General features: G+C 45.9%; 1 protein-coding gene across 5 annotated transcripts; it reads right to left on the bottom strand.

Annotated features, from left to right (window-relative positions):
* Positions 1 to 368: 368 nt before the first annotated feature.
* On the bottom strand, positions 369 to 27,557 carry SMARCA4 (SWI/SNF related BAF chromatin remodeling complex subunit ATPase 4). Of its 5 annotated transcripts, none has more exons than XM_083185159.1 (34): positions 27,419 to 27,557; positions 20,536 to 20,774; positions 19,977 to 20,109; positions 19,287 to 19,664; positions 18,963 to 19,061; positions 17,867 to 18,125; positions 17,496 to 17,622; positions 17,238 to 17,411; positions 16,923 to 17,096; positions 16,113 to 16,280; positions 15,963 to 16,013; positions 15,490 to 15,620; positions 14,301 to 14,358; positions 13,983 to 14,104; positions 13,699 to 13,846; positions 13,342 to 13,505; positions 12,645 to 12,711; positions 12,427 to 12,537; positions 11,945 to 12,187; positions 10,490 to 10,603; positions 10,275 to 10,382; positions 10,091 to 10,177; positions 9,225 to 9,271; positions 8,950 to 9,116; positions 8,596 to 8,759; positions 7,063 to 7,290; positions 6,840 to 6,959; positions 3,536 to 3,754; positions 3,175 to 3,425; positions 2,982 to 3,090; positions 2,795 to 2,896; positions 1,853 to 1,985; positions 1,463 to 1,602; positions 369 to 945 (listed from the first exon to the last, which is right to left on the bottom strand). In XM_083185159.1, exons 2-34 carry the CDS (start codon positions 20,740 to 20,742, stop codon positions 913 to 915), a joined length of 4,836 nt encoding a protein of 1,611 aa, XP_083041285.1. In that variant the 5' UTR covers positions 20,743 to 20,774; positions 27,419 to 27,557; the 3' UTR covers positions 369 to 912. The 5 variants fall into 5 exon arrangements, with proteins under 5 accessions (XP_083041285.1, XP_083041289.1, XP_083041287.1 ...); XM_083185163.1 differs by having other exon boundaries at positions 6,840 to 6,917; XM_083185161.1 differs by having other exon boundaries at positions 27,402 to 27,514.

The following is a 27,557-nucleotide window of genomic DNA, read 5'->3' as shown; positions in this document are numbered from 1 at the left end:
AAGCATAAATATCCATAAAACCTGGAGTGTATTGAAAACCACTGCTGTATGCAATTCCCATTTCTTCTCTCAATCATCCAACCAACCAATAACAAGCATTAAAAGGGGAACCATCTACAAACTCTGAGCTGTGAAACACTGATTGGCTGCTCAGCATGAAGACAACACAGCCGCCCAAGAAAGGTCAGATATTTAAAATAAATAAATGAGTCTAGTCTATCTGACCCAATCCTGATTCCTCCTTATGATCAAACAACGGAAGACTCCAGACAAACCAAATCCCAACTTTAGGAGAGCCTCATACTTTTATTTACATTTTGTCCCACAACATAAAAAGAAAAGGTGTACAAAAAAAAGATACACGTCAATCCGGGAGAGGTATCTCATCTTGTTTTAATTTATAACCGCTTGAAATCCAGTGACACTGACACATACATACAGCTATCGCTGCCAGCCCCGGCCCTGGTGCAGCGCGAGAGCGGGAACACGGCTTTTTTTGACCTTTTTTGTAAAATACAGTACTAATGAGTGGATTGCTAACTGCATGCATCCACGGCTGACACTACAGCAAGTCCCATACTGTAACTGAAACAGTGCTGCCATAATAAAAAAAATATTTATATATAATCAAAAGTCAATCCTTTGAACCTATCCTGAGAGGCCTAGTGGTTCGGCCAGATAGTTAATGCTTTTAGAAGATGCTACAGGCGGTAACGTCCCTAGAACTCATTTATATAAATATGGAAGAATTTCTTCTGTACACTACATTTCAGGCTACCCGTTAGCGTCCTACGGAAAGAAAATAAAATAAAAGGGGGGGGTTGTGGTCTTGGGGGTAGGTGGTGGAATAGGCGTTCTGGTGGCACGCAGGGGAATGAAACATGGCATTTATCGGAATGTTCAGGAAGTATCTCAGTCGTCTTCAGTGCCGCTACCTGAGCGCTCCTGTTATAGAAATAAAATATGTTAGTATTCAAGCCAGTGGTCAGGGAACTTGGTCCTCATTACCCCACACAGTGCATGTTTTGCTGGTAACCCAGCAGGTGCACAGGTGTACTAATTACTCAGACACATTGTATAAGGTCCGCAGGTGGAGTTATTTCACTTGTGATTCTGTGAGGAGACCTGCAAAACATGCACTGCGTGGGGTAATGAGGACCGAGTTCCCTGACCACTGATTTAAGCCATATTTACCTGGTGGTGTGAAGAATGAAATGCTCTCATGGTTAATTAAGGCATTTTCAAACCACACAATTAGAATTTAATAGCAACCAGCAGGTGGCAGCATGGTGCAAGTTTCTGCTAGTAAAGGTGTGCTGTGTGCTACAGATGATCTATGCAGCCATACACTGGGGAATCCAGTCACTGGGAGAAACTAGGCAAGGTGCAAGAACACAGCCATAGACCACAGCACTACCACCACCATCACTGTGTGTGCCAGTATGAGGCTAGGTGAACTCACCTCCTCCTGGTCCTCTTCACTGTCATCATCGCTGACCACCGGCTTGGCCCTGCACCCTCGGCTGGTGCGCCTGCGCCCCTTCATGCGATCCTGCATCTTCTCCTTCCGACCCAGTTTAATTTTCACCTTGACTGAACGGGCTGCAAGGGAGGATGAAGGATGATTGGCAAGAGGCCTGTGAAAGACCTGCATTATATAAACTTACACTTGCTCAGAGTGACATGTTCTCCATCTTTGATTGGCTGAACAGGAGAACGAACAACGTATCTGTGCATGTATGCAAATGAACTCCCAGCTAGCACAGGATCCCAGGCATAGTAGCTGCACCGCTAGATCCTGGAATAATAGGGTCTTGCACCTCAAATCAATCAATCTCATTTTAAGACTCACACTCAGATTCCGAGCACTCCTCTTCCAATTCTTCTTCTTCCTCGGTTTCATCTCCCTCACTCTCCTCCTCCTTCTCAATCTTCTGCCTAACACTGGTAAAGACCGACTGTAACACAATGGAGTCTTCGTAGATCTGGAAAACCACATATTAAATAAACCACTGTGTTAGTCTACCAATAGTCTATTCAACAGCAACAATCTAGAACAGGCCTCGGCCCACCTGTAGCTCTTCAGCTGTTGTCAATAGGGATGGACATTGTTGCCATTGATAGTGCTTAACTGCATATCGATGGTCATTCATTGTGTTTGATTGATTGGCCTGTGGGCCAATCAAAACGTGGGGCGGGGCTATGCTCCGTGTCCCGGCACTTTGGGAAACAAACAAACAAAACATAGTTTTGCTATTCCATCGATGGAGGGAAACCATCTGGTTCTCCCCATCGATGGCAAAAGTAGTCGTCATCGGCCATGAACCATCGATGGTTTAAAATCGATGGTCAATGGCCATCCCTAGTTGTGAATCTACAAGTTCCAGCATGCCCTGCCATCATTTTGCTAATAGGGTATGCTAAAACTCATACAGGGCATGCTGGGTTGTGTAGTTTTACAAGAGCTGGAGAGCAACCGGTTGGCCAGACCGGATCAGGCAGGCATGTCCAAACTATGGCCCTCCAGCTGTTGTGAAACTACAAGTCCCATCATGCCTTGCCATAGTTTTACCATTAGGGAATCCTAAAACATTGGCAATGTATGCTGGGATTTATATTTTCACAACAATTGGGAGGGCCATAATTTGGACATGCTTGGCCTAAAGCCTTAAGCATTGAGCGGCATCAGTAAAGTCTTTCCAAACACAACTGGTAGGACAAAATTGGGAAGGAAAGGCCATGGATTAGACGACACCCTAAATGGATGTCCTGGGGTCAGTTATAAGTCACTCACCAAAGACCCCTCCAGATTGAAGGTCTGAGCGTTCTGGCAAAGCAGCATGACGTCTTTCTCTAGGTCATTCAGACTGCGATACTTGTGATTCCGGATCCTCTCCTAGAGAGAGACAAAGCCCGATCAGATTCACCAACCTGTTAGCATCCCCCCCAACATAGATGCTGCGGACGATGCTCAGTCTTACCTTGATCTTCCTGAAGTCCACTGGTTTGCGGATCAATTCGTAATACTCTGGAAGTTCTTTACGGGAAGGAAGTTGGATGAAAACCTCACTCAGCTGGCGTCCACTGCCACTAAAGAGGAGGAGCAGATGTTTAATGCCCTACCTATTCTGGGGGACCTTTAAATGATCCATGAGAAGGTGCTGAAGCTCTTACTTGTCCTTATATTTGATGACTGCATCTACAATTTTCTTCATTTTCTTGGTAAGATTCGGAGGGTTGGGGGAGAGTTTTTCTGCTGGAGGTCGTCCTCTTTTCTTCTTCTTGCCATCATCCTCCCTCTCCCTGTTCCGTGTGCTTGTGGTTGGAGTACACAAACCCGGATCTACATCTCGTTTCCTCTTGCGGGTGGTCTTCTTGTGACGTACCTCTTCCTCAATCTCTTCCAGCGTGCCCTCCTCGATGGCCTGCAGACAAATAAGTTTTTGTATTTATGTGAAGACCACACAGGGCAGGTTTGAGCTGAAAATCCAGCATGTTCTCATAGTCCCTTAAATGAGAGTGGCCCAGTTCACACCTTCAACCACTGTTTCTCTGTGAGCGAGTCACTGTAGTCCACTTCCTTGCGGTTGCGGGAGCCACGTCCAAACATCTTCTCCTCCTCTTCCTCACAGGTCAAACGCTCCACTTCAGCATCATCTTTAATGATCCACGATGGCAGCTCATCCTCTTCCATCAGTCGAGGTTTGCGCTTGGGATTGCGAGCTTCTTCTCTCCGTCTGTCAAGATCCATTCGCTGGGAAATAAGACATTATTGAGAGGTAACTGCCTCCCTACGGTCACCACTCTGGGAGGAATTACCCCCAAAAGTGGCAGTTTAAAGGACCCTTTGGTATGTACCGACTGGTATGGGTTGACTGTATGAAGCTCGACAAGCCTAATGTTGACCGGGTCGGAAGGTAGACGTGAGTTTTTTAAGTTTTATGTGCCGAATGTCGACATAAGTCAACACGGACACTGTATCCGTGTACCCTCGCATGGGGAGCCATGCTTTGGGCACACTATTCTATTCTCCCGCCAAGCCCTAGTGGATGGTAGGGTATGAAACACCACCTCGCAAACTGCAGTGCATCCTGACTGAGACTGCCTTACGAACTTACAAAATGTAGGGAAATTAGTATTTCACATCTGAAAACCAGCAACAACCAACTGCTACAGCTACAATCATTCGCCATCTTGTGGCCATGGAGAGTGTACTCTAACAAAGGGTAGAGGAGATAGGTTTCCTGGCCTCTTGCTCCATTAACACACCATTTTACCATTCCATTATTCCTACAAATATTTTCACCCCACTGTACAACATAAATGTAATATTGACCCAAAACTCCTCAACTCCCCTCCAAGATTCCTGGCCTCTTGCTCCATTAACACACCATTTTACCATTCCATTATTCCTACAAATATTTTCACCCCACTGTACAACATAAATGTAATATTGACCCAAAACTCCTCAACTCCCCTCCAAGATTCCTAAATAACCTATCCCATCTTGGTTCGCCAACTGATTTCTACAACAGTCGTCCTGAACCTCACCGCAGCCACCGAAAAATGACCAGATCTAGGTACCACTGCGTTGGATATATTCTGGTAACTAAAAGAAACACAGCCACCACTCAACAGGTGGATCGGAAGCAGTAAGGTTGTAAGTGCAGCACATCGGATGTCTGTAACTGTAGCAGCAGAGAAGGTTACACCATCTGATGCAGCCTATGGGACATTGAAACAAAATCCTACAAATTCGCTTTTCTACTGAGGAAGGTATTACCCTGCTAATATAGTCTCCCCTTTCCTAGCAAGGGTGATCCAGCTTCTGCTCATATTTCTATTCCAGGCTGGAGGGCTCCAGCTTGACCACAAAGGAATGTCCTCTCACAACCACATGATCCGGTCAACTATATCTACAATTCCTAGATCAGGACACTAGGGATCTAGTATATGAAGGGTCTAGTTATAAAGGGTCGGCTTTAAATTAATAGCAGAATTATATTGGTATTAAAGAAAACCAGAAGGCAAACACTCGACCAACATTACTTCTGAAGGACTGCATTATTAACTACAAAACTCAGGAACATTATGTGGCCTCAACTCACCTTTGCCATGAGGACACCTGGACCGGGCAAACCACCCCTGTGGCTGAGAACACCAGGACTACCCCCTCATGGTGAGCATGGATATGTGAGGGGAAGCACCACTGCTAGCCTATGTAGCAACACTTAAATGTGCTCCCCACTTTCTCATAACCACCTGTACTGCTCTCATGAGACTAGGACTATGGAAATTATTTTTAAATATTTTCCTTTAGTCAGTCCCCTGCAAAGGTGTGTTTATATCTTTTCTATCTCCCCCTCCCTGCAGCATACATCTACCCTGCCATGGGATAATCCTGTAATGTATACATAGGTCAGCGCTGGCAGGTTGCACACCCCAACGGTGCGGACTTATGAAGTGCACACAGATGGTTTCTCTGCAGGCAGGATGTGGGTCACGTGGATGTTTTTGTGCAGGGTATATCACACTACTACACAATATCGGCATTGGGTCTTTGTATGGCTTGCCTCCTACAGCGTAACCTTCGTAGTGCGCCCACCATGGCTGCCTCATCTGGTGCACTTGTGGATGGGATGTAAGATACATGGACCAGAGTCTACATTGAAATCACCCATTTTGTGTAATTTCTTCTAGGGGTAATCTATTCCACCCAGGGTAATCCTACACCTAAAATGGCTGCTGCTCCTGGTACCTTTTCGGGTGTGGTATAACACACCGACAGTCGGGATTCTGACAGTCTTTAGGCCGACGTGGGAATCCCGACTGCCGGGACTCAGACAGTGGGCTCGCCACCTATTCTATTCTCCCTCTATGGGAGAACCCCAGAATCTGTTGGGGTTCTAGCAGTCAGGATTCCAACATATGTGTAATGACTGGTGGTCAGTCATCTGGCACCCACTTATTATGTGCATTGCCCGTTATTGTACTACCTACATCCTCTGTATTATGTGCATTATTTTTTTAAGGTCTGTAACGCGCCTTGAGTCCTGTTGGAGAAAGTGCGCTATATAAATTAAACTTACTTACCCAACCTCCAATTCAGCACTGCATGGCAACAGACTCCTACACTTGCAAAGTACAGGATCAAATCACTGTCAGTTTTCCTCATGAATCAAATCTCTCTTGTCTGACAGGATGTAAACAGGGCCCATCTCACGGTTTCACCCAGACGTATTCTATTGAAGTATCTCTAATAGCTGCGCACTATACTGCCGCTAAAGGCATATAAGAGTCTTAAGCCCAGTACACACTGGGTGATAATGAGCAATATTGCTCATCTTAGCCCTTCTGAGTGAGATCGTTTATTTGATCACCCAGTGTGTATGCACCCAGCATCTGCCAATGCGCGCTCCCATGGGTTGTTCGCGATCTCCTCCATCCACTGTACATACATGGGAGCGGAATGGCCATGCTACAGATCGGCCTACACCCCCCTCCCCCCATATGCAAGGGTTGGCAACCGCAGTAAACGTTAGGCTTGTATGCACCATTAGAGCTGAAAGGCGCGCTGGTCTACCATTTTATCATCACACATTGACACCACACTGGACTTGGATCTAGAGATGTGCAGCTTTGGATTTACCTGATCTGCTGGTCACATGTTTTTGATCCAAAACATGTGAAGCCGATAGCCTACAAGAACCAACTTTGACATCCAAGTAAATCCGAACCTGCACATCGCTATTACTATCAATCATCTTGAACAGATAAATAGAAAGTTTTAGACTAGGCTTTGCATGCATGTGGAGAACAAATGCAGCAATGCAATTTACCATGAACAAATCAAACTCCTCCTCATGCCTTGCAATCATCTGATTTACAGTTTCGTCATCCGGAACCTCATCTTCCTCCTGGGGGGCGAATGTGGGATCGTTAAGGCTGGATGTCATGTTCTACAGATATAGTAAAGACAAGTTACATCCTTGCCCCGGGACAAGTAAATTCTCCCACACAAGAGTTGATGAATGCTGCAGTTAGCCGTGAAACGCTCCGCACCTCATCTTGCTCCTCGTGCTCCAGGATGGCTTGTAGGAACGCTTTCCTCTCGTGGCTGGAAGACTTCTGATCAAACATCCCAGCCTGGATGACCTTTTGGTCTACGTTCAGCTTGTACTTTGCTGCGGCCAGGATTTTCTCCTCCACGCTGTTCACGGTGCACAGACGCAGGACGCGCACCTCGTTCTGCTGTCCGATACGATGAGCGCGGTCCTGAGCCTGCAAATCCTGCACAAACGAAAACCCAACAATTAACATTGGTGACCATTTTTGCTGCCATAGCAAAGACTTTCCAGCCTGTCGCCAGCAGCCATTTTGCAGTGTTGAACCATCACCCGCTCATTACAATCTTGTAATATACAGTATGTGGGTATAACACGGCCTTGGGACCTGTTTCAGAAATGTGCACAAATGCATTCACCACTGCAAAAGTGTGAAATATGCAAAATGCCGCACCTGCTGGATTTGCATAGAGGAATTATGTACAAAGCTGCAGCATCAGATGCAGATCAGTCAGTTACAGAAGTACTTCGTAACGATTGTCATGCAGCATGGCCATAGAAGATATTGCATCTATGTCCAGGATCACATCAAAACGTCTTAGTTGCTGCTCTTCCGCTACCTTCCACAAAAGGGTCCAAATGCAACTTCTACACATTAAAATGTATTTTAAATAAAATTGCTCCATTATGTATTTAATAGTTATTGTGCACAACTCAGTTTGGCCCTTAGTTCCTTTTTAAACACTGTCCATATGACGCTAAGGGTGATATTCAATTGTTATATTGCGCCAAATCTCCCTTCTAAAGTAACGGGACATCGTCGGGTGACATTCAATTGATCTATATATTTTTTGTGCTTATTGTGCTCATTATGGTCAGGTTTAGCCACCCATTCGGGCATTTCAGTTCACCCCCCCGGGGATGGCAAGCTGAAATGCTGGTGAAAAACAATTGAATACCACCCTAACTGTCCAGGATTGAAGGATATCTGTGGCTGAGCACATGTGGACATCGGTCATTTTGATTCAGCCATCTGAGATCAAGTATAGATATCCTTAAAACCGAGACTGCTAGGGCGTTTTGAGAAAGGTTGCGTATGGATGGTGTAATGGTTAGCATTACTGCCTCACAGCGCTGAGGTCATGGGTTCCATTCCCACCATGGCTCTAACTGTGCGGCGTTTGCATATTCTCCCCGTACTTGCGTGGGTTTCCTCCGGGTACTCCGGTTTCCTCCCACAATCCAAAAATATATTGGTAGGTTAATTGGCTTCCAACAAAATTAACCCTAGAATGTCTGTGTGCATGTACATGTGGTAGGGAATATAGATTGTAAGCTCCACTGGGCCAGGGACTGATGTGAATGTTCAAATATCCTCTGTAAAGCGAAGCGGAATATGTATGCGCTATATAAGAAACTGGTAATAAATAAATGAGTGTTGTCCTAGAGAATGAGTTGGCATGTTAGCATGACCAACAATTGGAAGCATTTTAGGAAACTCCCAGCAAAAGGAAACGCCCTCTTTCTATACCTGATGTGGGTTCCAGTCACTATCGAATATGATAACAGTGTCTGCAGACTGCAGATTAAGACCCAAGCCTCCAGCACGAGTGCTGAGCAAGAAGATGAAGTATTCAGATGATGGCTCATTAAAAGTCTTCAGTAACATCCCACGGTCTTCTGCTTTTGTAGTTCCTGGGAAAAGATCAATACGGAGAAATAAATGAGCCGCTACTCCAGGCTTGACAGAAGGGATGTGCTCTTGGTCAACATTCTGAAGCTCATTAGAGAATGTGGTGCATAAATATCGGCTAATTGGCAGCACCATCATCCAAGCCTAATGTGACACCCAACTAGTATTTGTTAATCTCTGATGTCTACGTACCATCTAATCTGAGGTATTTAAAGCCACGATAAGCGAAATAATCCTCCATGATAGTCATGAGTGTGGTCATCTGACAGAAGAGCAGGACTTTGTGGTTGGTGGCTCGCAACTTGGGGAGGATCCTGTCCAGAAGCTCAAACTTTCCAGAGGCCCGGTAGAGGTCCTGCCTATGAGAGACTAGGATCAGCACAGAACCATGGCATCCTCAGCACATAAAGCACTGCATGGAGGACGCCCACCATTTATGGTCAATGGAAGGGTGGGCAGATACTCACCCCTGTACAATGCCTCCCGTGAATCCCAGGTGCTCGGAGAAGGATTCCTGTACAAATAAGTCATGGTAAGGATCTTTTACAGAACCACACACAAACATTTCATTTAAGCATGTTGAAAAAAAAAAAAAAAAAAAAAGCACCCACAAGGTGGCTTAGGAGTGGTGACACTGGGCCTGATTCAGAGATCTATGCCATGCAGATAGTTTTGGAGTGTTAATCATCAATATGCGCACGAGTCCAAGTCACACTGCGTATGAATCAAGGTACCTAAGCAATGTCGCATGCAATGACTTGTTGGGCAGTGATTGAGTCGGGGATAGATTTGGGGATGTAACCGGGATAAGCGCCAAAAATGCAGATGTTGCAACTGGAGCCAGTGGATCAGATACCTTTAGCCACCTCTGAGCCAGTCTATTTCCAGATAGCAGCAGCATTAGTCTATAGTAACAAATCCGCTGCCTATGGGATCTCATCTGCAAGGGCATTAGCTTACATCTATGAACCAATCAATTTGCCAGGAACTGATCAGTGGTGCACAACTCGCATTAGATCACAGTAACTGAAGAGACAGCCATATCCACTTTAAAGCCTCAGAACGGATAAGCCTCCAAGTCTCTAATGCCGCACACACAATAAGCGGAGAGGCTGAACTCTGAAAATAAGGTGTGTGTGTGGTGTACATGTTTTATCCCTACCTTGAAGAAATTGGTGGCACAGCTACGTGGCATTTTATGGTTGGTACCGACACAAATTTGAGAGTTGTACTTTAATAACGCAAGTTAGAGGCCCATGGATCTCCTTTTCTATTTGGTAAACCGTACATCTGCTCATCCCCGGAACACCCACAAGCAGGGACGTCAGCTCACCTCTATGTGCTGGAACATGTACGGGTGGTTGCAGATTTTCCTTAGCTGCATAATGGTGTTCATGAGCGTCTTTGTACCGCCTTTACCCTGTGGGAGGAACAGTCATATATCCCATTATCATCAGAACTCATCGGCAACGAAGGAGGAACAGCAGGGAGAGGTTGGAATAGCAGGATCTGCTTACCTTTTTGTCCTTCTCTGAACCGTCTGTGAGGAGGACGCCCTTGGCCTGCATGTGCCTGTACAGGACCCTTTGCAGTGCAGACATATCACACTTGATAACATATTCCACCTAAAATCAGAAATACATTATATTATGCTCTGAAGCAGGCAGGTTTAGTGGTTCGGTTACCTCCAATTAATACACAACTACCACCAAGTAGAAAAAAAAGGAGTTACCTTCTCTGGTAACTGAGCTTCTACTTCCTTCTTAAGCCTCCTCAGCAGGAAGGGGCGGAGCACTTTGTGTAGACGGCGAATAATTAGAATGGTTTCTTCCTCATTTAAATCCACCTGGAAGACAATATTGACAATCTACACTGTGCCCACAAGAGCTATCCTGCAAACACCAGCGCATGCCGACAGCAAGCTAGTTGGAAAATATAAGAAATTACCTGATTTAATCTAACATATTAAAAAAAAAAAAAGTCTGCAAGGACAATGAGTTATCAAAAATGGGTCAGAAAATACCAGCCCTAAATAATGTAGACCAGTAATGCATAGAGTGGAGCTGGATAACTGGCGTGGGGCAGCTGGTTTATAACACAGGTTACAATGAGCTCTTGGCCTCTGTACCGGTGCAGAGGAGTCTGCCAAGACTATATTGGTATCGGGTTATACACAGCTGTGTTAAGCACGGTCAAAAACAAATGTCATCATGGCAAGCACAGCCATCGAGGAGTTGCTAATTCATAATTGAGACAAGAAATATTCACCCTCTTACCAAGAAATAGGGACTATTCTGGGCCCAAAAAATGGTGGCCATATAGTGAGCAGGCCATGTGTATAAGTTTCAGACAACCAGAACCCCAGTGCGAGCATCTGAACGTCGCAGCCTCTCTGCAAATCTAAAGTAGTCATCAGTAACCTAACTACGACGCTAGGAAATGCTTTACCCCAATATAATGTTGGTTCATTTTGTAAATTACTTAAATAACTTTAAAAGTGGCCATACACTACTGCGATGTCTTGCAGCAGTGTATGGCCATTCGATCCCCATGGAGCCACCGGGGACGTTCACAGGCGGCAGGATCCCATGCAATACATCGCATGTAGTCCTCTCACATGTGATGTATCGCATACGACCCCAATTGCCCGCCAGCGGGAGGGGGACAGAGTCGAAGGTCGGATTGGCAGCAGGTCAGACCTCCGTTGGCACCGGACCCGATGGGATGATGTCTCATCCCGATCTGTTGGAATCGGGTGAAAAATCGGCCTACACAAAAACAAAGCCAAATCTGGCATTGTGAGGTCTCTGGCACATGTACACTGACTGACTTTAAACAGGGATATAGTTTTCACCGCAATGTTCAGCTGAGCACTCTACCTATCAGAACTGGGACAAGACCCTAGTTTGATCCCAGAAGGGGGAGGGGGTAATAGGAATTTAAAAACCTCCATAACTGTCCTTCAGAGACTAGTGGCTCCTATAGATCAGTGGTTCCCAATTTTGGTCCATGTTTACCAGGTCACCCGTCAGGTGCACTCATTACTCATGGACACATTTTAGAAGATTCACAGCTGGAGCTAATTATTTCATTCGTGATTCTGTGAGGAGACCTGGAAAACATGCACTGTTGGAGGCACTTGAGGACCAAGTGTAGGAACCACTGCTATAGATGGTCAGACCCCTACCTTCTCTCCAGTCATAGCAAACGGAGCATTGAACCACTGCTCAAAGGTGCTGCAGCTCTTAAAGATGGTTGGGAGCAGGAAGTTCAGAAGGGCCCACAGCTCCGGAAGCTTGTTCTGCAGCGGCGTCCCTGTGAGCAGCAGGCGGCGTGGGGCGATGTAGTGAGTGTTGAGAACCTGCGTCAGCTTGCAGTGATGGTTCTTCATGCGGTGACCTTCATCTACAATCATGTATTTCCAACGGAGCTGGAGAAGGAAAAAAAAAAAAAGGTCATCAAGGAGGGAAGCTGTAGCAAACCCTTGGAGATTGAGAACGAGGAGAAATTGTCCAAAGTAACCAACTAGCCTCTGACATTTATCTTGCACAGTATTTGAAATGTCAGTCAGAAGCATATTGGGTTGATTTAGACAACTTCAGCACCCTCCAAGGCTTGCTACATCGCCGCATCAAAACGATGAGGATATGAACATGAAGCCATCGTTACCTTGGCCAGAATGTGCTTGTCCTTGATGATGTATTCATACGTAGTGAGGAGGACATTAAATTTTCCACTACGCAGCTGTGGAACAAAAGCGCGGCGAGCAGCAGGGGAACCCTGGTAAAGATAGAAATGCAAGCGGTTTGTGGTTAATTTTTCTACATTTGAGCTTTGACTTAAATAAAACGTGTAAATACTGAAAATACTTAATTTTGCGGTATTACCTTGTATGAGACCTTCACCACAGATGGTCCCCACTTGTCGAACTCGTACACCCAGTTGGACAGCGTCCTGGCAAAGTAAAGACAGGTAGGGGCATTAAACAATACGCCAATAAGAGTGGCCAATCCCGGAAATGGAGTGATTCTGCCCTAAAAACATCAGGATTTGAGCTTCCAATTATGGGATTAGTTTGCGCAAATCTAATGCCGGGCAGCTTCTGAGCACCCAATCAGGCCCTGCCCGGCTGCTCCTGACACCGAAGGTGTGGTGCTGCAGCACGACATGTGAAAAGGTCACGCTGCCACCCATCTCCCTCCCGCCGCACCACCCAGCTCCCACCCGCCACACACAGTTTGTGGGTAAGTGAAACTGCGGGGTGTTAGTTAGTCAGTACATTGATGAATTTAATCCCAGGATTGGCATCCCTAATGCTAACTTTTGTTACATATTGAAGCAGAAAGTTGATAAGAGCAGAAGCAGTAGGTAATGTAGAAATGGGTCGCCCTAACCAATCGGGTGCCGAATGATGGGCCAACAGTGGGGATCCCGACAGTCAGGATCCCGACAGTCAGGATCCCGACAGTCAGGATCCCGACAGTCGGTGCTCGGACGGGATGAGGGGGCTACTTAGTGAGAACAGGGATGTTCCCTACCTCAAGTACAACTCACAGAACGTAGACAGTAGGAAGCTTCACTTACGACAGTGGCACTATGATGAGGAAGGGCCCATTGATGCGCTTGTGTTCCATGAGGTATGTAATCAGAGCAATGGTCTGAATAGTCTTCCCCAGACCCATTTCATCAGCGAGGATCCCATTCAGGTTATTATTGTACAAAGAAACCAGCCACTCCAAGCCCTTGATCTGAGAACAATAAAGTTGTAGTGTTCAATGTGATGCACCAGGCATACTGCGCGCCTCATACATATATCTACAGAACCGCCACTGCACAGGCTACGCAGAGCCATTTCTTTGTAGCCAGTAACTTTGGAATGACTATCACCTTGTGGCAATGGTAATATGTTCTAGTCAAGTACTTGCCCCCTGATTTCCTCACCTGGTACTGCTTAAGGATACCATTCACCAGCAGAGTGGATTGCGTTTCTACTTTCTCGGTTACGGCGTGTGCAACGGCATAGTAAGAGCGCAGTCCTGCTTCAGCCTGTGATATGCTGTATTCATCATCCACGTCTTGCCTGGCGCTCCTGGGAAGAGAAACTGCCACATTCACCAACCATCACACACACACCGTACCCCAGCAGTCATTGGGAATAGACGGCAGAAGACAGTTTCCCCAATGGCAGAGAAGCCCTATTAACAGCGTTCCCCAGAAATACTCACTCTATAATCTCCCGAGCGTACACCTCTGGAAATTCATCACTGTCTGGATCAGGAATTTTCTTCTCCTCCACTACTACCGGAAGGGTGGGGACAGAAGGCACAGACTGTTCCTCTGGCTCCTCCTGGGAGGAAGGTAAGGCAAAGGACACAGCTTTATGGATGCCTGGGGTTAGATGCTAAACATCCAGAAAAAGTAAGATCTAGTATGGCTGGACACACATCTTGCGCCTCAGGTAAGGTCACACCATTAAACAGCAACAGAGGAATAATAAAGCCGTTTGCTGTGCATATAGGATCTTTGCCATTTAATGCTCTCACCTCCTCTTCTTCCTCTGATCCGCTCTCCTCACTGTCTGATCTGGGCGCGACTTCATATCTACATAGGATGAGAAGCAGAGTCACAAATCCATGCAAACATCTGGAGTTATGACAGGTCAGCGCTGCAGCTACACAGTCTCCCACCCGACTACGGACCAGATTCCAGAATAGTGCAATTTCCTAATACGGCCAGCGCGTGTACTAGAGTCTCAGAAGTACAAGTTTAGGATTAGAAGGATGGGGTCAATCACCATGTAGGGACCATGAAAATGGGCTGGAAAGCCAGAAACACCTAGGCATCCTGGAAAATCTTTATCAAGCTTCGCTGATTGGTGCCTCGGACCCCCTGGATCCGCCTACAACCCCGATGTCCCCTGTGGGACCCATGGACCCTGAAATGGAAACTCCACTTTTCACACAGGTGACTTTAGGACTGCCTAACCTAAAATAACCGTAACGTAGGTACTAATTAGGTCGACACATGAAAAATGACAACATGCGTTAAATCAAAATGGTCTAAAAGTCGATATAAGTTTTTCGTGATATTTTCCTTTTTTTAAAGTGACTTGTTCAAAATTTACCATGCCAGTGGGCATAGAGAGAGAACAGGTATGCCTAGCTGCAAAACATGGCGGGCGCAGTAAACCTATACAGAGTATGCCTCGACCGACACAAATTGTAAAACACGTATATCGACATTTTGACCATGTCAACCAAGACACCGTAGGTCTAATAAACTTTCAATCATTTAAGCCATACTTACCCCCTCCTTCAGGGAGAAAATGCTCTGTTCCTGGGCTTCCCTGGTAATGTAGGATTGTCATCACCTGTGGGGAGCTAGGTAATGGATAAGAAAGGTGTTTCACCACAGGCGATGGCAATCCTACATTACCAGGGAAGTTCAGGAACAGCATTTTCTCCCTCATGGAGAGGGTCAGGTAGGGAAGTAGGATTTAAGCTCAAGCACAGATATCAGTTAAAACCTGGTATGGTTTCAGTAAAGCCAGCTATAGTCAAACATGTTAAAAGGCGCATGAAGAAGCGATCTGTTAATGAAGCAGATAGATAATGACCATAGTATTTTGGGAGAGCCAACCGATCGTACAGTTAGAAAACAAAGTTCCAGTTTGACATTCCATGTTGGAAAAACGGGGTTACCATATTCTCCCCTCCCTCACACCGAACATACCCCGGATTCATCTCCAGCCAGGTTTCCAACTGCCCAGCTTTCGGAGCATCTACACCGATTAAGATTTTCCCGCTCTCCACGTGGATGACTTTTACGGGTAAGTCACTCATCTGGCTCGTCTCATCCAGAGGCTGAAAAAGGAAAAGAGTTTTATATCACAGACCAAAGCCTCTAGAAAATCATCATTTTCTCTGATTATCAGCGACCCCATAGTGCGTGTCAGACAGCCAACGCCATCTTGCGGCTGAAGGCACAAACTGCACATTGGGTCTCTAAATGTTTCCCTGATCTAAATCCTTGAATTGTAAAGTATAAAAAAAAAAAAAAAAAAAAAACCCTCACGTTGACTCTTTACATGTAAACATATTGCTTGTGTCAGCTTTTTGACCATGTCCATCAATAGTGGTCGACCTATTGACCTGGTGACCGCATCCCCTGTGGGCCGCTAGCCAGTAAAGGCTTCTCAGTCTTACCTCTCCATCTGGGCCAAGTGTTGGCGGCTGACCTTCTGTGGTTTCCAGCATCTGAAATAGACAATTGAACAGAAATTACAAACAACTCTAAATGAAAGGTTTCTGCCCATATTTCAACTTCTGCCAACACAAGCCACCCGGTCATCTTACCTTTTTCTTTTTCCTTCTCTTCTTCTCTTTCAGTACCTGCGCCGCTTTGTGCTGCCTCACCAGCTCGGTCAAGTTGGCTACATACTCGTCCGTCTGCTGCAGGAGGTAGGCCAAACGTTTGTCCTTCTTCTGGTCAATCAGCTTCCTGTAGCCCTCCTCATCCTCTGCCTGAAAGGAAAGCAATGTGTAAAAGTAACCTTGCCCTTGATGCTGTATTGACATGACAAGCCTAATGAAGCTAGGCAAACAAGTTACAAAGAGGTTCGTTAGCTTGTTATGCTTAAGTACAGAAATCTTGTTTCGTTTTCTCATGACCCGGTTTCGGACATTGGATTGTAGCCACAGGCCACTGCCTGTTAAGAACCAAGTTACAGAGGACAAGCGGTGGGACGTATGCGATTTCAGCAAGCCACTGTCATGGCATAGCACCATTGCAGGGTATACGCTGACCAGAGTGCTGAAAATGTCTGACCCTGTAACCAAGGCCTACTGCCACCACTCCCAAAGTAGGACCTTCGTTGTCCCTTCTGTCCAGTCTACGTTGGGCTGAGGTAGTGTCTGGTACCTGCAGCTCCGTAGCAATCAAGTCTCGGCACTGGCAGACATTGTTTTAGAATGAATTAACATTTTGGTGAGCATACAAGGGGTTGCTGTTTGTGCATGTGGTGTGTAGAGTACTGGAAAGCCACTTACAAATGTCTCTTTTGCAATCTAGATACTCTTCAGTAGAATCCGAAAGGATTCTCCTGGCACACAAGCTACCACTGTTGAACGAGCAATTAGCAGAGATAAGGTTACACCAGAACTTACCATAAGCCTACGCATTCTCTCCTTCTCAATCCTTTCATTCTCCTTCTTCTGCTCCCGCTCTGTGTTGGCATGGTACGTGGCGACAGCCTTAGTCAACTTCTGGATCTTCCCTGTTACAGAGCGGTGGAACTCCTTGAAATCCTTGGCATGCTGTAGAATGCTGTTCAGATACTCCTGCGTAGAAAGTAAAGAAATGCGTAAGGGCCAGAAGAGAAATCAGGAAATGCAGCCACGGAGAAGCTCTCTGTAAGCAGAAGGAGAGGAACCATCTTCTACTTAACACTCAGAAGTTTCCCAGGACATTTCCAGCCTCACCTGGTGCTTCTGCCGCCTCTTGCGCTCCTGCTCAATCTTCTGCTGCTTCTCCAGCTTCTCAGTTATCCGCGCCTCACGCAAGGACTGACGCTTGCTGCGTTTGTAAGCCTTGGAGTTCAGAGCAGTTTCCAAGGCAGTGTCCCTCCTCATACAGACCACCACTTCCTGTCGGAGCTGGAACAGTAAAAACATGGAATGACCATCGGCGGAAGAATCCAAAGGCCCTTCTTTAATCTAAATTAAAGTTCTAGTACCCACCTGTCTCTGAAAGTTTAAAAGCCTCAAAGCTTTTAACTCTATAGTAGCTTTGGTCCTAAGGTCGCCAGCTAAGGATCCTGGGAGGTTCTCCAGTTCCTGGATCCTGTGCGAAATGCGTGCTTGGAGTCTGTAAGAAAACGTAAATATACTACTAATATGAACAGTCCGATGAAATGACTATACAAGTTTTAAACAATCCTATTCCAGTTTTTTTCTAAGACCATGTCCTGCAGTTATAGATTTCTGATGCCTTGCAGTGAAAATAAAGACTCAGAGGGTCACAACCGACAGAGGACAGTCACCATGTTCAAAAATAAAACACTGACTAGCATTTCATGGGGCACCAATAAAGCCAGCAGAAAGGGTCTCACCGATACTCCCGTTCCTGCAGCACTTCCACTGGGTCCAGGCCTCTGGGTTTCTGGATAGGCGTGATACGGTTGGCTTTGGAATGATATTGTACCATAGGAGGGGGCTGGGCTGGTTGACCAGGTGACTGTGTCTGGGGTGGCATGACAGGAGAAGCAGCAGGTGGCACGGAAGGAGGAGCAGGTGAAGGGCGACCAGTTGGCTGTGGAGGAATCAGCTTCTGAGGTGCTGCGGCTGGAGCAGCAGCATTGGCCATGGGACCTACAGCAAAAACACACAATAATGGTTTATTTATCAGGTATTTATATAGAGCACACATATTCCGCAGCGCTTTACAAGAGAATGTACATTTACATCAGTCCCTGTACCAGTGGAGCTTACAAATCTATAGTCCCTGCCACATGTACCCATTCATTCTAGGGTTCATTTATTTTTTTGCAGCCAGTTAACCTACCAGTATAATTTTGGATTGTGGGTGGAAACCTGAGTAGCTGGAGGAAACCCACGCAAGTAGGGGGAGAATATACAAACTCCACCCATGACTGAGTCAGTAATGCTAACCATTACACCGTCCATGACGCCCTGAACGGTTACCTCCCTCTACCTACATGGAGCATATGAAGCAAAGTATTAGAACATGAGAACATGCACTGACCCTGGAGGGAGGTTCAGGGGAAATCTGAGGAAAAATTACTTCACAGAAAGGGTAGTGGATAAGTGGAATAGCCTCCCATCAGAGGTGGTAGAGGCTAAGACAGCAGAACAATTTAAACATGCTTGGGATAGGCATAAGGACATCTGTAGAAGTAAATAGGAATCAAATAGGGTTTAAAAGGTAACAATATGGTTAAAAAAGGTTCAGACTAGATGGGCAGAATGGTTTTTACATCCTGTCAAATTATGTTTTATACGGTCTAGTTTGGTCAGCGCCTTCTTATACTACAGTGTGTTAAACTCATGGCCATCCAGCTGTTGTGGAACTACATGTCCCAGCATGCCCTGCCAAAGTTTAAGCAATCCATTATATTAAATCTGTGGCAGGGCATGCTGGGACATGTAGTTCCACAACAGTCCAGTAACATGTAGGAAAAGGCTTACCTTCTGGCCAGGGTTTGGGGGGTGCTCCAGGAGGATGGCCTGGCATTCCAGGAGGAACTCCTGACGGCCCTGGGGGTGGCATGGCAGGCCCGGCCATTCCTAAATTATGAATGAGGTATTTATTTTTCAGATACATAGTACAGTGAGGGGGCAATAAAGCAGGTTTCATTATGTGGTATAGGGTCAGGATATTATATATAACTAGAGGAGAGGATTATGGGAGCCATGAGTATTGAGAACACAATAAAATCCTGACTGTCCTCGTGTTTGACATTATCCAGAGTTCATTACAATAAGCCACCATGGATATCTGTGCATTCTCACCATGAGGTCTGTTATAGCTGGGTGGCACTGGCCCTGGGGCGGGTACAGGGCCAGTGCCGGAAGCCGCAGGTGGAGGTAGAGTTGGCATCTGTTGCTGCATGCCTGGCATGGGCCTCTTGCCTTGTACAGCCATCTGCAAGTGATCAGGTAACGGCTGACCCCTGGCCAACATCTTGTAAGCCATTATCTGTGCCCGCAGCTGGTGCAGCTGATTCTGGTTAAAGGGAGTTGGGCTGCGGCTTGGCTGCTGCTGCTGAGGGTCGGCGTTCTCCATGTTGACCCCTCCCGACCCAGAGGGCAACGGAGGTCCTGAAGGGGGTCCGTTAGAGGGCACAGGGCTTGGTACATGTTCTGAGCTTCCCAGAGGTGAAGGATAACCTGAGAATACAAACACACCATTACTGTTCTGAACCTTTACCTAGGAGAACGACTCTGTATACCTCAACTCTGCCCAAGCAGCCCACTGTCTAGGGAAGATCTAAAGACAGAGAGCGGGCCATCACCGTCCAAATACCGACCAGCAGGGCCATAGCATTAGGGTCTCCCCATATGATCATCCCCATTGCAGTGTTTGGATTTCCTCTGCATTCTCGTAGTTACTTGCAAATATACTTGGTGTAAATTATGAGTAAGGGGTCAGACCAATACATTGCTGGCAGACTCCTGTATTTGACAGGGTAATTTGTGTACCTTGAGAGTGTTGGTCCATCGGACTTGGTGGAGGTCCCATTCCAGAGTGACCACCTGGCCTCATGCCCATTCCTTTCATCTGGTTGTAACGTGGGTCTTCTGGCATCGTTTTTTCATGCATGGAATCCATGGGCTGAGAGGAGGAATCAAAGCACAGAGGCTGCTTAGGAACCCATACATATGCAAATACTACAGCCAAGCTATCCAGTCACAGAGAAGACACCAGAGCCAAGCGACCATTTACAGAGGAGAAAGCTGCAGCTTCATATCATAATGGGAGCATTTATCATGTGGGACTCGCTTCCTAGAGGCAACGTCTCCAGTAGATTACAGACTTGGGCAGTGATAAGGAAGGAGACTGTGGAGAAGTGGTTCATGGCAACCAATCAACAGCAGTGTATAATTTTCTATTATGCAAATTATACATGTTACTTCAGTGCTGATTGGTTGCCATGGGCCACTTCTCCTCCTGAGATGTCTCAGGATTGCAGAGATCCCTGGGTGATGTAGGAGCGACACTTGATCACGGCCCCACCACATTGGGAAGCCAGGGACTGACCTTGTGCATCTGGTGCATGCTTTCAGGTGGATATCCAGCAGGTCCTTGAGATGTGATTGGTGGCCCAGGACTCGGTCCCATCATGCTGTGCGCTGATCCCGGGGATGGTCCAGGACTAGGCCCCAACATAGCACCAGGAGAAGGGCCTGGCCCTGGGGAAGGGACAGGCCGAGGGGTTCCCCCCATAGGCGGATCTGGAGTGGACATTGCTTCCAGGAGGCTCTTCAATCAATGTCTATCTGTGTGGAACAGAAGACATAGTTACATAAGTAAAACACCATTACGCAGGCATTCATATTGATACGAGAGAAAATACCCAACTAGCTGTAATCTACCTTTATTCTTCAGCAGACATCACATTGTTGGGTAGATTTATTAAAATCGGTGACAGGAGCTGATTGACTACATTATCACGTCATTTTTCAAACCCAGCCTATAACTTGACAGTCAAAAGCCGATTGGCCCATGATAAAAGTACCGGCCACTTTACCACTTCACTGAGCTTAGTAAGTCTGCCCGAGTGTTAGAAGAGGAGCACACATCAGACATGCATGTTCCTGTACTCACATTGATGCCATGAGGAGCAACAGCACCACTGCCAAACTCATTAAGCTCTCTTCTTTCTCCCTTCTTTACATGTGATACCGACTTCTGCTTAAGGCTGGCTATAAGTAACCCATTAGAAATCAGCAAGTTCCTGCAGAAGCCAGTGCGGTGAGCTCTCCGACCACTTCCAACCAACAAGACACCACATAACCACAGCATCAGGCCAGCAACTTCCCTATTAGAAACCGCTCACCCAGACTAGTGTTATAAAATGACAGAGGTGTACTGTAATACAGGGCTCGTCCACACACGTGCCAGGAAATGGCTCCACAGCAATAAATATACATGCCCATCCAGGGTGAAGAGCTACACGGACATTGGCCCTTATTCTGGTTCACTCGCAAAGGCAAATTCCTTCTCAAATGGACAAAACCAAGTGCACTGCAAGGGGGGGGGGGGGTAGATGTTACTTTTGCAGAGAGAGTTAGATTTGGGTGGGGTTTTACTTCAAAGTGAGGTCTATATTTTAGGGTATAAATAAAAGCAGTCAGTATTTTCCCTGCACGGAAACAAAATAACCCACCCAAATCTAATTCTATCTGCACATGTTACATCTGCCCCCCTGCAGTGCACATGGTTTTGTCCATTTCAGAGGGAATTTGCCTTTTTCGAGTGAACCAGAATAAGGGCCATTGTGTGTATGTGTCCCAGCACAGTGTGCACAGGATGTTTATGCTTGCCAGTATACATCTTGCAGTATGCCCACCATCTATGCATACAATTGGCTCACCACTGATCAGTGCACACTTATAAGTAGCAGGTGCCCCTAAAAACCTGTATTTACACATCCATCAGCAAATCCCCACTGCACTTGGGCTGTAAGAGGATGAACTCATACAGCGATGTGTTAGCGACATGTGCTGAGCGATCCGGCAGGGCCAGTGTTCTCCAGTGAGACCACTGGCGATTGGACTGGATTTATACTGCATGCAGTATAAACCTTGTCAGGCGATAGTCAAGTGTGGGGCTGTGTATCGCATGGAGCGATTGGAGTCGTTTTCTAAGTGATCTAGTCAGTGTGTAGGCCCCATAACACCGGGATTTAGCACCCTAGGACAGGTGTTACTCTAGATCACGGAATGATGGCTAGAACGTGATTGGATACAGAGTAACACCTGTCCTAGGGTGCTAAATCCCGGTGTTATGGGGCCTACACACTGACTAGATCACGGAATGATGGCTAGAACGTGATTGGATACAGTCAGTGTGTAGGCCCCATAACACCGGGATTTAGCACCCTAGGACAGGTGTTACTCTGTATCCAATCACGTTCTAGCCATTATTCAAATATTTTATCTAAAAGGATAGCTAGTCTCTTATAGATTGCTACAGGCAACACCTCCATATATCCTCTTGTTGATTGGTGTCAGCTGCTATTGGCCACCAGGGATTCGCAGCCTCTATACCTCCATACTGTAGATGCCAGTATTACCATGTTGGAGATGCAGCGAGAGTTCAAGCAAATCAGATCACTATGAATGGTGCACATGAATATTCTTCATTATGACATCATGACACTGACCTCAGCTGCACAGAGGGGTAGTTGCCGTTTGTGTTACTCTGCCCGCCAGGCAACACTTTCTCTTTAATACGAAGAAATACATTAAAAATAAATGACTTCATTGCCCTAGATATGGCAGCCAGGGAATAGAACATTTACATCGGCTGTCATAGAATAAAGAGGGAACAGCATTATCGCGGCTCAGATCTACAGCTTGTTTTCTGCTCTTCACCAGGCTCGCTAGTATTTATGGCACAAAGTGGGGGTGGTTTCCTGAAGCCGCTTTTTAATAGCATCGGGAGATTTGATTAAAAGAGAAGAAGCCGATTAACGCCTTGCTACACTTGTAACGGGGAAATATTTTCCCTTTGATGTCTTCCTTGTGTTAATTATAAGGCCAGGGCAGGCACCACACTAAAAATGGAATTAAGCAGAGAGATAAAACACAAAGTCTGTTCTCCAGGAGAGAACCGGGCGTTTCTGGAACGAGCTGCCGTTTCCCAGATGGAAAAGAAAAATTATAACGGTAATGAGGGAGAAAAGACATAAGAGCGGCTTCAAAGGCAAAAATGCATTAATTATTGATGTTTTTATCGATGCCCTGGCAGACGCTCAGCGGAGAACAGCAGTTCTGCACACAAGGGAGGGCTCAGACATTTAACATCTACATCACCCTGACTGCTAAACACTTTCCGGTATACCCCGCTGGGCACCCGCACTCCCATCTAGGACCCCTGACCACAAACATTCTGCCTTCGGAACCCCGGTACTTAATCAAAAGTAAAACCATCATTTCTCAGACGCTACTTAACCAAGAACATGTTAAGGTAACAAGAGCCTACCAACACGAACGGCTTCTTGGATGGAACCCAAAGTAGGTAGATCTGTGGCAAACCTCTGCAACCCACAGATATATTTGGAAACATGCACGGGTCATCCGTAAACCTTGGAGACCGCTGTATTAAATGAACATCACATCAATTCACTATGAACCAGTGACATCACTGCGGCATAAAGTGCATCATACTATTGTAAAGCGCACTGGAATCTGCTTCAATCAATCATACATAGAGGCCCATTTATCAACGAGTGCTAAAACTCATTGTGAATAAAACTTGTGCATGACAAATGGTGTTCCGGACAATCAGCTGCCAACTGCCATTTTTCATACACATGTCAGTTAGTGTGCATGATAACCAGCTCCTGTCACGTGTTTGAAAACTGACAGTTGGATGGAGCACCATCATATGCAATGAGTTTCTTCACCCACGATGAGTTTGACCACTCTTTAATAAATGAGCCCCTTAATCTTTGCCAACAACAACATCCAGAGGTCAGCACCAGGGGTTACAGGTGAAGGTTACAACTTGATGGTAGACATGTACAAAGCGGGCACCGGCTAACACACTACACCTCTTTGGACTGACAACCAAATAAAATTACCTCTCTTGGGCAGATATCAACAATCATGAGTAATAATGGTCTATGGCCCATGAACTGGTAGTAGTGGCCACTGTGCTCTTAAGGAACAAAGATCAAGAACCTGCCATCTGGATTCTGTATGACCAGCTAAAGGAGGGAGAGGGACTTAAACATTGCCAACGCTAACTGTACACTGCAATTAGATAGCTGCTTAGTCTTGGATGTACTAAAGGCGGCATGATGAGCAATTTATATACAGGTCAGTTCTAACCATAAGCATTGCTAAGAATTTGAATGGAACAGCGGCAGCCTATACATGACTGGTGATCTGTACTTTCCAAACTATGGCTGAGAACTCGTCTTTACTGTAGAGTGCACCAAAACATCATTCCCAACAGCCTCTGCTGCCCACTGCCAAGTAGCTGTATTACCCAGATGTTGTTGTATATGACCGGTAAGCGTACAATATCCTGCAATTCGGTAACCACACCAGCTGTCCATCCAGGCACCATAGCAGTGGTCAAACTAATATCACATTGGTTTAGACATCTAAAAATCACAACCCATATCATCTATATGGGAATAGCAGCCTCCTTTGTAGATATATATATATATATATATATATATATATATATATATATATATATATATATATATATATATATATATATATATATATATATATATATATATATATATATATAGTTATTTGCAACGTGTGCAGAATCACGCCGATTCTTTGGATTCCCCAGTGGTTGGGAGGCTATATCCGACTATACTGTATATAAACAAAGGCAGCACAGGTGAGACTGACGAGGGCCTCCAATGTCTGACAGGGTATAAGCTAGGACCTGCTGATGTGGGATTTCATCAGGTGAAGATAATAGGCAGCTGAACAGTTTTCAGTATCAATGGATGGGACTTTGATGCTTGTGATGACCTGCAGTTACTTCAAACTGTGGCGGACATGATGCATGAAACAAGCAGGCCTTCCTATTCCATTAGGAGACTGAATCAATTCAGAATGCAACAACTTCAGACCCCAGCTTGTGATACAATTTTGCATGTTATGAGAGACAGAGCGTGCAATATTTAAACCTACACATTGGTGCAAGAAACTGCAGTACTGCCTCATTCTGCAACACTACTGCTTGGCCAACACTTAAGGTGCCCATACACTAGGGCTCTTTTCATAGGATTTCGGGGAGAAAACAAATGTAGTGTCAAAATCGCATGTTTACATCAGGTCCAATGCGCGGTCCTGTGACTATCGCATCGGAGTCTGAAGATCACATGGCCTGCAAAATGGAGATGTTGCATCGCCAGGCTTAGCTGAGATTTCATCCAATGTATTGTATGCAAAATCACAGGATATGGTTAGCATGGGATATTGCAGGTGACATCTCTCTTCAGAGAAGTCACTAGTCTATGGCCACCTTTAGACGTCCTGAAAAGTATCAGCTGACAAGACATCCTACTGACAGAACTCAGTCAGAGCTGTACATGCTCAGTTTTGGGGCTGTAGGCCCAAAGTTGCCCAAGATGCATGTCACTTAGCCATTTTTTTGTTGCACAGCAGGTTACATCAGCCATAATGTGCCAATGCACAGAAATAAGTAGTGCCCTTGCGTAGACAATTAGCATGAGGCAAAGCAGCTTGTGACCATTTTCTACAGAACGTAATGACAAACTAGCAAATGCAGAGTATTTTACTCCAATACCGAACGTTAAGAGAATTGTATCCTTAAATACTGTCAATGCATACAATTTATATTTTACTTATATCACATAAAATACATTGTACATTAAAAATGAACATGTCACTCACATCTAAAGCAGCAACAGCTGTCTGATCACATCATACAACCTGGGCACATTAAACACCACTGTACACACATACAGTATTAGACAGGCAGAGGACACAACAACCTGTGCCCACCAGCTTGCCAGACACATGCACCACCTTGATCCCACAGACAAAACACAATCAAACCAGTCTGTGCTCACAAGAATGGTTCATACTTGTGCCAAGGGAACATAGCACAGGAGCAGGCATGCAGATACGTGCACTATACACCTGCTGACATCCCCAATAAACAGCTTATAGAAGTGCCTTTATTTATATTCCTACTGTGACCAGTAGCACTCTGTATTCAAACACCTTATAACTGTACCAACATATCATATAGAAGTGCTTTATTCTTACTGTAGCCTCATTCACCTGCACTACTCTTTTCTCACTGTACCCATGTACTACATTCTCCCCTTACAATCTACACCTTGTAGCCCACACTTTCACTGTAATAGCCTCATATAACCCACATTTCCCATCCTACCCCTGTACACACAATACATACTCATAACCTCCGATACACCCAATCCACACATATACTTCATTCTAACCATATACCTCCCTATACTGTCACTCCAACCAACATTCTCCCATTGTACACCCATGAAACAGACACTATCCTCCCCAGTAACCTCAAACTCTAGCTAGTCTCCATCCCCTGTATCCTCATATACCCCAGCTTCCATTCTCCCACCCGCAGTCACCATCTCTTCCTGCACCCCATATATCACCTCCACCAAAACACTAATATATATATATATATATATATATATATACATATATATATACATATATATATATATATATATATATATATATATATATACACACATACATACATATATACATACATATACATACATATATACACACACACATATACATACACACACACATATACATACACACACACATATACATACACACACACATATCCCAGCCACCTCTGTACCTCCTTATACCACCTCATATATCCAGCCCCGATCACCCCCTTGTACCTCCAAATACCACCTCCACCAATCCAAACACTATCCCTCCAAGTACCCCCATATATCACCTCCACCATCCTCCCTGTACCTTATATACCCCAGCCACCACCAACCCTTTATACCCCAATATACCCAGTTCAAAAGGCTCCCCACGTACCCCAATGTACCCAGGCACCATCCTCTCCCTGTACCCTATTTGCCCCAGCCACCATCCCCCACCCTCCCACTGCACCCACGCAAGGTACCTGTACAGACCGGCTCTGCCAGCCTCCGGGCTCTCGCCCAATACGCTGCCTCCACACCTGCCAGGACCCAGCTGTGGCACTGCCCCAGTACCCCAACACTTCCAGCTCCGAGCCCTCGCTGCTATCGGGCCCCTTTGTCCCCTCTGCGCCTCCCACGCCCCGCCCACTTCATTCAATGCCTGCCCAGCAGCCTCCCCCACTCTACCCTGGTACACTTAGGGCTCCCCCTGGTGGGGCTACCCAACTATTACCTGCCCCCGGTCACTACCTGAGGACCGGTCTCCGCGCCTCCTGCGGTTACCGATTCCAGCTGCTCTGCCGCCACCTCTCTACCCAACTATCCCGTTCTCCCCTCCCCCTCCGCTTTATATACTTCTCGGCCGTGACATCACCACGCCGCTGCGCGC

This window comes from Crinia signifera, chromosome 4 (assembly GCF_055691185.1).
Source record: "Crinia signifera chromosome 4, ASM5569118v1, whole genome shotgun sequence".
NCBI classification, from domain to species: Eukaryota; Metazoa; Chordata; class Amphibia; order Anura; family Myobatrachidae; genus Crinia; species Crinia signifera.
This window is presented reverse-complemented; position numbering and strand designations above follow the sequence as displayed.